The sequence below is a fragment of the Phyllopteryx taeniolatus genome, chromosome 6 (assembly GCF_024500385.1).
Source record: "Phyllopteryx taeniolatus isolate TA_2022b chromosome 6, UOR_Ptae_1.2, whole genome shotgun sequence".
NCBI lineage: Eukaryota > Metazoa > Chordata > Actinopteri > Syngnathiformes > Syngnathidae > Phyllopteryx > Phyllopteryx taeniolatus.
This window is the reverse complement of record NC_084507.1, coordinates 25,293,529-25,304,362: the sequence shown is the minus strand read 5'-3', so window position 1 is coordinate 25,304,362 and position 10,834 is coordinate 25,293,529. Positions and strand designations below refer to the sequence as shown.

Sequence of the window (10,834 nt, the reverse complement as noted above, 5' to 3'; positions counted from 1 at the left end):
GCAAAAAGTCTGAGTCATTTTGTACAAATATATTTAATATTACTTTCAATTAACGCACATCGGATGATAATGTAATAAAGACCACCAAGTGAGGTTATATATACATTGGCTTTGGCTGTTCTAGAGAGTTTTTTGCATGAAAGCAGTGGCGCAGCATGGGTTGCCAAATAATTTGCCCCTTTACGGCCAATGTATGTTTTTTTGTGTCTACCCACGCAGAAGAGAGCCAAAACAAATCCAGCCCTTGATGCTAGTGTCACATAGAAACATTAAATTTGGTAGGTATGTGCATCATGAGTCAATACACAAAAAGTCTCAAGAAGCCATATCTGAAAAAGAACAAGAAGTCTGGCATCTTGGTTGGAAGCACCCATTTTAGACTTCCTTTGCACCCATTGGATTTAAACAAAAATTCAGCCCCCGAAGTCAGTTTCACTTAACCACATGAAATTTGGTAGGAATGTCTATCATGAGTCGACTCATAAAAAGCCTCAAAAGCTGTGCTAAAAAAAGTCTGCCATTTTTGGTTTGAAGTTCAAGGCTCTTTCAAAGACAACTACGATAAGACATTTTGTCTGATTGCTAGAAAAGATTTAACCACTTATATTTGACAGAGATGCTAAATTGTGACAAATATAAGCTTTCGGGTTGATCATGGCAGCAGAGTTTGTTGCCAAAACACTATAACCCCACCCACACGCTGCACCACTGCATTGAACTGGGCTGACTTTGCAAAGGATGTCTGGTGTTGCGACCCCCCCCCCCCCCACCCACCCCGAGATTGTGGTTTCTTTGATGAAGCGATCATGTTTTCATGGATTTTTAAATGTCAATTACATTAAGTCTAAGTGTTTAAATCAATTGATTAAATGTGTTTGAAATTTTTTCTTAATATGGTCTCTCTATATTGCAGATTTTGATCTATCGCATGTGTGTCTGGAACGTAACCCCTGCGATAAATGAGGGTTCACTGTATTTGCATATTGTTCAACGAGATTGCTTGCACCTCTCTACAAGGCTGTCTGTGTGGCGTCGGTGGCGTTGTTTGACCTCTCTCCCCGAGATTTGGGCTCCGGACCTGAGGTGCTAACATTAGCTTGCTCCGCTCTGCCACTTACATCACTGCGTCCGCCATTCATGAGCGTCTGCCGGTCTGACTGGGTCAGGGGCTCCGGCGGAGGAGACACAATGACTCGTTCTATGTGCTCGTTGGCTGTCCTTTCAGTCACAATCACGTAGTTGGGTTCCATCTGGTGGGAACTGGAGCGGCGCTGCAATGCATGCTGTGTACACGAGAAGGAACGCTGCCGGGGGGCCGGTTGCGGTGACAGGAAGTGAGGCGTCACTGCCCTAGGGGCTTCCTGCTGCCTCTCCCGGTCCTCATCCTCTGAGGTGACCTCCTGCAAGGTGCTGATAGGCCGGGGGGAGCGGCCCATGACTCTGGGGGGCACCAGAGCGGTTGCCGATTGGTTGAGCTGCGGTCGCCAGTTCTGAGGGGACGGGTATTGGACGCCACCCATGGACCAGTTACTGTCGAGACAACATTTAAGTTGAAAATGATCATTGAAAAGAGCCTCTTTCACAAATTATGTCAACAACTGTCTTATAGAATGTTAAAGGAGGAGTTCCCCAAGGTTCTGTCCTTAGCCCACTTGTATTTCCAATTTACATGCGTCATGACAGGTGCCAAATTGCACTGTGAAAGGTGAAAACAACTAGAATTGTTTGAGAAAAGACAAACAGAAGTAATCAACTGGTTATGGAAACAAGGAGTTCCCTGAGTTTCTGTTCTTAGCACCTTTGTATTTTCAATTCACATTAATCCACTTGGCTGTTCAAAGATTATATATTAACCACTTATAATGTTTACTCTGCATACTCTCCTATATGGACACAGTGCAGAGTGCCGGATTGCACTTTCAAATGTAAAAAAACGTTACGAAAAAGGATGCTGGTGTAATCAAAAGGTTTACATGGAGTAAACATTTTATTGTTATGCAAATGATAATTATATATATTTTGTACAGTTGTAGATCTTTTCTCTTAGCAGGTTTTCACTATATACACACTAAATTTTCAACCTTACCTCTGTGGCGATGTCATATCCCGATGTGCCATTATTCCGGAGAAAGAGGCACTCCGTCCTTGCGTCCCGACCCACGGAGAGTACATCAGTGCCCGCTCCTCCCACAGCATGTCACTGGCTGCGTCCACGGTGCTGGGCTCCCTCTGGATCTGGTGGGCCAGCAGGAGCTCCAGGACTTGGTGGTGCAGGCCTTCCCTGGCTACGGCTATGGGACGGCGCCCCCTGCGGTCGTGGAGCTCCAGGTTGGCGCCGTGGAGGAGCAGAAGCCTGGCGGTGTCGTAGCAACCGTAGAAGGCGGAGAGGAAAAGTGGCGTCTCACCCTTGTGGGGAAATACAGCGAAACAATTGCAGGGGATGCATTTATTTCACAATTAGCGGATTCAACTTTTTGAAGATTTTTTTTTTTAAACAGTATTCAGTTATTTGCGGAAAATTTGAAAAAACACTGTTATTGTGCTCTTTCTGAAAGGCCCTGAAATGCCACAAGTTGGGACAAAAGATTATTATCTTATCAAAAGACTATTATCTTAAGCATCAGTTTGAGAGTAAACCTCAACCTGAAGTGACAACTACATGGTTTCTCTATGTCATTTTAACCTACCATGGGTTGGTCTGAAAAATATCCCCCTCAGTAAACGGGATTCACTGTGATAGTTTAATACAGTATTGATGATTTTCTTTAGGGTGTGGTGTCGACCTGCTTTACCTACCTTATTATCTTGCAGGTCCACAGCAGCACCATAGCGAATGAGCGTCCTGGTCAGGGAGAGGTGGTTCACTGAGCATGCCCAGTGCAGGGCTGACCTCCCTGAGAGAGGTAATGTGGGTCCCAGTGGAGAGGTGGGTGGGGGTGCGTGGGGACAGGAAGAAGGGAGGGAGTAAGTCAGCCAATGAACAACCATTACACAACAGAGTCCAGAGCCAGAATGGAGGGATGTGTTTGGATATGGGTGCAGATGAAAAAGATAAGAGGGAGAAAATGCCAGGAAACAAAGTTAATGCTCCTTGATTAACTTTGTTCGGAGTCAGAGGAAGGCAAGAGGGGGACTGGAGAAGGAAGAGAGGGGAAGACATGGAAGGAAGAAGGAGGTAAGTTACTCCATCTTCACAAGGACTAGTCACCACATGTAGCTCTTACCCAACGTCACTGTGGACCTTTTCATTGGATTTTAAGCCTGTGTAGATGTTGCATACGGTTTTATTAAATCTAAAAAGCAATTAGTCTATATCAGTGATTCTAACATTATGACCAACACCAAAAGCGTAGTAGGCTGAAGTGTAATAAAAGTTACATAAAAATTGTACCCAAATAAATGTTTAAAAACAAACAATTCTTAAAGAGTAAATACAGATGTCATTAATTTAAAAGTTAAATACAAGTGAACAGTACTTAACAAATGTACCATACATGTTTAAAAAAAAAGTTGAAGCCGCTCTTACATTATGCACAGTTTGAACATTTAATTCATTGATTCCTTCGATAAATTACAACTAGAACTATTTTATATAACGAAATATAATCTACATAACAAATGGTCCAGATCACATCCCCAGCAGATATAGCCTATTTTAATTTAAAAAAAACTTTTCAGATCAAAATTCTTTAAATAATGTCAAGACCACATCCCCATTTCATTATTATTATTGTTTAAATATTATTTTATTATAATATAATATAAATAATTTAAAAGAGAATTCATTAAAGACAATTGGCCCAGATCAAATACCCAGTGTACACATTTTTATTATTGTATTTATTCATTTTAATGTCAAGAAATTTTATTAAAATATAAACTTGCCCGAGCCGGCACGGTGAGAGACTGGTTAGCACATCTGCCCCACAGTTTTGGGGACCGGGGTTCCAATCCCGCCCCTGCCTGTGTGGAGTTTGCATGTTCTCCCCGTGCCTGGGTGGGTTTTCTCCAGGTACCCCGGTTTCCTCTCACATCCCAAAAACATGCACGGTAGGTTAATTGAAGACACTAAATTGTCCGTAGGTTTGAATATGAGTGCGAATGGTTGTTTGTTTATATGTGCCCTCCGATCGGCTAGCGACAGGGTGTATCTTGCTCTCACCCAGAGTCATCTGGGATCGGCTGCAGCACGCACGCGACCCTAGTGAGGATAAGCGGTACGGAAAATGAATGAATTAATGAATATTTTCAACATAATTTTTTTCAGTGGTCCAAAGCATGTGCCAAGAATATACAATCATTTATTTGTTTTCATTATTTTTATTTGTCTAGAAAAAAAAACATTTGGGTTTTTGTCAAAATTTCCTCCTAGTTGGAGGCTATGTTCTATATTTGACTTTATGGCAAAAGCAAAATCGCCAGTGCTTTCATCAGTAGAAGGTATAATCCAGCTGCTAACGCTAGCATTTTTGCATTTATACAGTAGGTCTATTAGTAGGCCACCCATGTTTCCAATATACTGTATTTTAAATTACAATATGTATGATATATTCCTCCCATTATTTATTCTTTAGATTATAAATACATCTTTACATACACAGTGTATTGGTGTCTCGGGTATCTTACCAGTATGATCCGTGTTGTTGACAGACACTCCAGCTCTGAGCAGCTCCAGAACCACTCGGTCCAGTCCACTGCGCACAGCACGGATCAGAACCACAGAGCCATCTGGGCCGCACCATTCTGCAGACTGCCCACCAATTGCACAGCACATATGACATTTAGATATGATTAAAAAACTGCAATATGATAAATGACATGTGCAGACCTGCTGAGGAGGACTGAGCAGAGGTGGAGGCATGGCGTTCCGGTCCCAGCCTCTGGAGGAAGCTGATGGGAAACCACAAGTATTGTATTTAAGTGCTGTTTAAGTACTTTTTATTTTTGATGTGCATAGAGATGAAATCAGCTTTTTAAAAGAGGTCCACTGTCGTGACTGATGCACAACTTTAAGATCAACGTGTCCATCTGCTTATGACAATAAGATACACAGTAAATCTTGTGTTGGTGTCTCACTTGGCAGTGGCCTGCGTGGTTGCGATCCTCCCGTCCTGCAGTGTTTGATGTCCTCCTGGCGTCCACACGTCCTCACGTCCTCCAGGGAGCTCTGCGTGACATCTGTGTCACTGGCCAGGTCCTGATCCCTTTTGAGCGGCCTGAGGAAGACACGGTCAACTTTAGTTAAAGAAAACCTACAACATTCTCTTAGGATGAAAACCTCTCCTCACACCAGCCAAATGCCTCATTGAGCAGATAAACTTATTCAAGTCAGTTGAGTGAACTTCGTAAAGCCACAACCTACAAAGTGTACAAAGTTCATGCCTGTCGTTCATTCATAGATTTGCACCAAAAATGAAATATGTCACTTTTTATGCAATAATCATGAATGTTTACTCTATATACAGTATGTTTAGGTGATAGGTAGACACCAAACCAACCAGAGAGCCCTAGTCCCAAGAGATTTTTGTAGTCCAGAGAGAAGGTTCTAGTTCTGAGAGAAGGTTCAAGTGCCCAAGAAAGGTTGTAATCTAAAGAGAATATTCTTGTCTTGAGAAAGGGTACTAGTCCACAGAGAAGTTTCTAGTGCCCAGAGAATGTTCTCACCTTGAGGGAAGGTTGTATCACAGAGAGGAGGCTCTACCATCAAGAGAAGGATGTAGTGCAGAGAGAATGTTCTAGTCTTGAGAAGTTACTCCCCCTGAGAGATAGTTGTAGTCCCCAGAGAGCGTTGTAGTTCATAGATAAGGTTCCAGTGTCAAGAGAAGGTTGTAGACCAAAAAGAAGGTTCTAGTCCCAAGAGAAGATACAAGTCCTGAGAGAGGACTCTTGTCATCAGAGAAAGTTCTAATCATGAGAGAAGGTTGTAGGGCAGAGAGAATGTTTCATCCTGAGAGAAGGTTGGAGTCCAGAGGGAGGGTTCTAGTCTTGTGAGAAAGTACTATTTCTGAGAGATGGTTCTAGTCCCCAGAGAGGGTTGTAGTCCAGGGAGAAGGGCCTAGATTCCAGGGAATGTTTTAGTTCAGAAAGAAGGTTCTGGTCTTGAGAAGATACTATTCCTTGGAGAAGATTCTATTGCGCAGAGAAGGTTCTAGTCCCTGAGAGAAGATTGTAGTTTTGAGAGTCGGTAATACTTCCGAGAGAATGTTCTAGTCAAGACTGTTCAAGTGCCTAGAGAAGGTTGTAGTTCAGAGAGAAGGTTCTATTCCCAAGAGAAGGTTGTAGTCCCCAGAGAATATTCTTGTCCATAGAGAAGGTTCTAATCTTGAGAGGTTTTAGTGGTGAGAGATGGTTCTAGTCTGAAAGAGGGTACAAGTCCAAATCCCTATCTTTTAGTAGTGCGTACGTGTATGCACCAAAGCCTATAGTCTCACCTCATCCTAATGGCGTCCTCTCCCAGGGGTTCCCTCCTCCTCTTCTTCTCGGCCTCCTTGGCCTTCTTCTTCTTCCTGAGGCCCGTCTTGTCTTTGTCTCTGTCCTGGCCCGGCCTCCCTCTGGCCTCCTGCTGGGTGGCGTTTGGTGTCCAGCCCTTGGGTTTACCATTTGTGCTGGTGGAGCGGTGGCTCACCCGCTGGCCTCCTCCCGCGGGACCTCCCCCCTCTCTCTGCCGCCTCTGCCGCCTCACCCGCCTCACCACCAGGAAGATCACCAGAGCGAGGGCCAACAGCATGCTCGTTGCTATGGCAACCACAGCCCACAACCATGCGGGCGTTGGCTCTTTAACAAAAAACATGGTCATTTTAGGCTCATTTTGGACATTTCGAGCAGTTCTTAAAGACAAACTTGTCCAAGGGTTTTTGTCCGATTGCTTCCATTTTGATTTGTAGCTACCATTTCAGGATCCATATTGGCCTGGCAGTGTCTTCTGGAAATTAGAAAAAAAATTCAGCCCCCAAAGCCCGTTTCCCTTAGCAACATGAAATTTGGCAGACATGTCGTCTCACAGTTCTGAGGACCGGGGTTCAATCCCCAGCCCCGCCTGTGTGGAGTTTGCATGTTCTCCCCGTGCCTGTGTGGGTTTTCTCCGGGTACTCTGGTTTCCTCCCACATCCCAAAAACCTGAATTGTAGGTTAATTGAAGATTCTAAATTGCCCATAGGTGTGAATGTGAGTGCGAATGGTTGTTAATTTATGTGCCCTGCGATTGGCTGGCAATCGGTTCAGGGTGTACCCCGCCTCCTGCCCAAAGTTAGCTGGGATAGGTTCCGATACTCCCGCGACCCTTGTGAGGATAAGCGGCTCAGAAAATGGATGGATAGATGCGTTGTCTTCATCTGTGTGCGCAAAGCTGGGCCGCAAAGTTTGATGACTAGCTTTAAAACTCAAATGACTCTTACAATTCAGCCCTTGAATCCAGTATGTCTATTATGTGTCGACTCACTAAAAAATTCTCAAGAAGCCATCCCCCAAAATGCACCATTTTACTTCAAAGCTAACATTTTAGAGTCCAATTGCTACCAAATATGAGGTGTTATAGGAAACGAAATTCCACAATGTTACCTTCGACTTCCTGTTTCTTGGTCCCCTCCCCCTCCTGCTCGTCACGGCTCCCTATTTCGTCCTGGACTCCTCGAATGGCGATGATGGCTTTCAGGTCTGGCAGAGCGAGATAGGCGGTGGACCTCCGGGAAGTGGCGGCCCGCAGGAAGCTGGCCGCCTCAGTAGCGTGAGGAAAACAGGTATAGGGCTGGCGGGAACATGGACGGTTGTCCACTTGAAGAAAAACAAGGGAGCTGGGACACATGGAGACAATATTTAACATGGGGTAGGACAAAATATCGATATCGCATTGTACCGTATCATTTTCTGTAATGATGTAGTATCAATCAGTTTCGGTATCACCACCTTTCTCTTCTGTGATTTTTATAAAAGAAGAAAAAAAAACAACACCAAGATGCCACAAGATGGAGTTTTTCAATGAATAAAGGATGATCGGTTCCCCAAAAAAAGTACACAAATAGGTGATTGCGAGAGCCGCAAATCATGAATTTATGGTAGAACACTAAACCACTGTAGTTGGTTTACTGAACAGGCAACAGTACCACACCGTTGTGTACTGGATCCACGATTTTTCCCCATCCAGACCCATTATTCCTAATCAAATTAAAACATTTTGTGCAGCACTTACCCGTTGGAGTCGCCTGCTGACGTCTTAGCCAGCAGGTCCACGAGCTGCTGGGGGTCAAAGTCAAACAAGCTCCTGCCGATGCCCAGTGGCGCGAAGCCTCTCAGGGCCAGGGGAGTTCGCAGCAGGACACTGAGTGCCCACAGCAACGACGTGTTGGCGAAATTGCCCCCTTTGTGCGGGATAGCGGTATGGACCACCAGGGTTCCTTTGGCCCACAGGGCGCTTTGCTGGGCCGAGCAGTCGCCACCGTCCCACCCGCAGGCGGCACTGTCGCAGCCCTTGTCGCACTGAGAGTTGGCGTAGTGGTTGCGGCAGTACGGGATGTGTCCCGGACTAGGGGGCAAAAAGCGTCACATTTGTTAGGTAGACTACACTGGAACAATCGAACTGTGGAACCGCTTGGAGGAAGCAAGGGAGAAATTAATGCGTGCCTATCAAGAGCTTGATTGAGTTGAGCTTTTTCAATACATATATTTAACATATTAAATATAGGGCACCCGTGACCCCTGTGAGGATAAGCGGCTCAGAAAATGGATGGATGGATGGATGGAAATATAGGGCAGCGGCAAATGAGTCGTTAGGACATCCGCCTAAACATTTTTGCCCAGTGTACCTTGCATTAAAACGTGCATGCATAAAATTTACAAAATATTTAAAAGAAAAGAGAAAATAAAACATCAAAAAACTTTCAATATTTAAAAAAATAAAATAAACATTTTAAAATAAAATCAATATTTAAGATATATATATTTAAAAATCAAATACGTGTAAAAAAATAAATTGTTTTGCTAAGTAAATACAAACTTTTTTAAACTAACATTTTACTAATAAAGTAAATATTTATAAATCAACTTAGTATATTAAAACAAACATAAACATTAAAAATAAATATACTAAATAAATAATAAATAATAATAAAATAAAATAAAATACAATCAATGTATTTTAAATCACTAGCATTCTACTCAGCAGAACAGTTGTACGAATGTGAAAGAGCGTCTCACTTGCAGCGTCCCCTGTCCTTGAGGCAGTCCATTCCATCCCGCAGACACTCGGGCTCCATGCACTCCCTGTCACATGACCCGTCCCTAAATTTGTCTTTACATTTTCTGCTGGCAGGACACTGTCCCCACGGGTCGCTGGACGCCACTGCGGGCACACAAAAATACAACATACACGGCCTTTATGCCAATTTATCACTTGATTCGAGTTTAATTGTAAGGACTGGGAGGATTATTTTTTTGTAGTTCAAAATATCCTCGCTACTGGGCACTGCTTACACTAACAACATAGCTGCAAATAGCGAGGCCCTACTTCACAGTGTTGACAACATAGCATCTTTTCCGACCTCTCTTGCAATCTTTTTTTTTTTTTTAAAGCGACAACATGAGCGAAAACAACTCACGTTAAATGGGAGTCAGCACTCGCCACAATGTTAAGTGCCTATGAATAACCCCAAATAAAGTTAAGATGTTCCAGTAAGTAAAGGAATTTTTCCCCTTCTTTTTCTATAAGATGAGGGGAAAGAATCAATAAAAAATAGATTTTGGTAAAAGAAAACTCGTGAAATCACGAGATTTTATTTTAAGGCCATATTGTCTATAGTAAGTATAGAGTAATTCCAAGTGTTTTTTCTGTTGTAATCGCACAATCTGCTTGGATGACATAAATAATGTCTCATTGTTTTTCAGCTTGAATACAGTTCAAGCTGCGACGAACACTTCCTGATGTTTGCGTGTTAAATGGGAACAGGAAGTGAGGCCTGGGGGACCCGCCATCAACAGGAAGTTTCCAGGAAATGGAGCCGGCGCTGGATAACGGTCAGAGTTGGTCGCCTGGGCAACCGGGTATGTGATGGAGAGGGACAATGGGGCTTGGCAGGTGGGCGTGGCACCACAAACACACAACGTCATCGGAAAAGAGTGAAGTTCAAATTACACCAATGACCCAAATGAAACATTCTGATGTATTGCACTGCCCAATAAAATATTTTCCCACACATTCCGAGTTGAACTGATTATTTTTTTTTACTTTTGGCAATTGCAACATTGGAGGTTCCACTCTCTGTACCGCTTTTAGATATATAGCTAGCGCTTTCGTGTTTAGTCATTCTGTACCTTTAAAATCTTCTATGGCATGATGTGAAAATATTAAATTTGTATACTTTCATTACTTTTTAGGTTGCTGTTTATCGCTAAAAACTTAATTAGCATTTTCATCATCCATTACATTACTATTACACCCATGCATTCATCCATCCATTCATCAATCAATCCATCCACCCACCCACCCATCCATCCATTCATCACATTTTAAATATCAATTATGTCAAAATGTAAAATTCGTGCCCCGCATTATAATCGCATTGCATTATATGATATACAGTATAGAAGGCGAGTTTCCTGATCGTTACCTTGGCTGGTGCAGCTCAGTCCAAGCAGAAAGACATGCAGTGTCCACATCATTATCTTTAACTCATCCAGCTACTTACTACCTCTTCAAACTTTGACAAATACAGATTTACACTTCTTGACAGAGCATTTGGCAAAGAACACCAACAGCACCTTCTTCTCAAAGAACCACCCGCTCCACTTTGTTCGCCAGACCTTTTCGTTTCTTTTTTTTTTTTTTTTTCCCGGAGGCCCTTGC

At 43.2% G+C, this 10,834-nt stretch overlaps 1 protein-coding gene across 1 annotated transcript; it reads right to left on the bottom strand.

Annotated features, from left to right (window-relative positions):
• Positions 1 to 14: 14 nt before the first annotated feature.
• Positions 15 to 10,819, bottom strand: notchl (notch receptor, like). The gene is made up of 11 exons (XM_061776271.1): positions 10,599 to 10,819; positions 9,190 to 9,334; positions 8,186 to 8,518; positions 7,558 to 7,790; positions 6,432 to 6,774; positions 5,077 to 5,216; positions 4,829 to 4,890; positions 4,627 to 4,750; positions 2,797 to 2,894; positions 2,087 to 2,406; positions 15 to 1,530 (listed from the first exon to the last, which is right to left on the bottom strand). The coding sequence occupies exons 1-11, from the start codon at positions 10,648 to 10,650 to the stop codon at positions 1,011 to 1,013; spliced, it is 2,370 nt and encodes a 789-aa protein (XP_061632255.1). The 5' UTR covers positions 10,651 to 10,819; the 3' UTR covers positions 15 to 1,010.
• Positions 10,820 to 10,834: the final 15 nt, after the last annotated feature.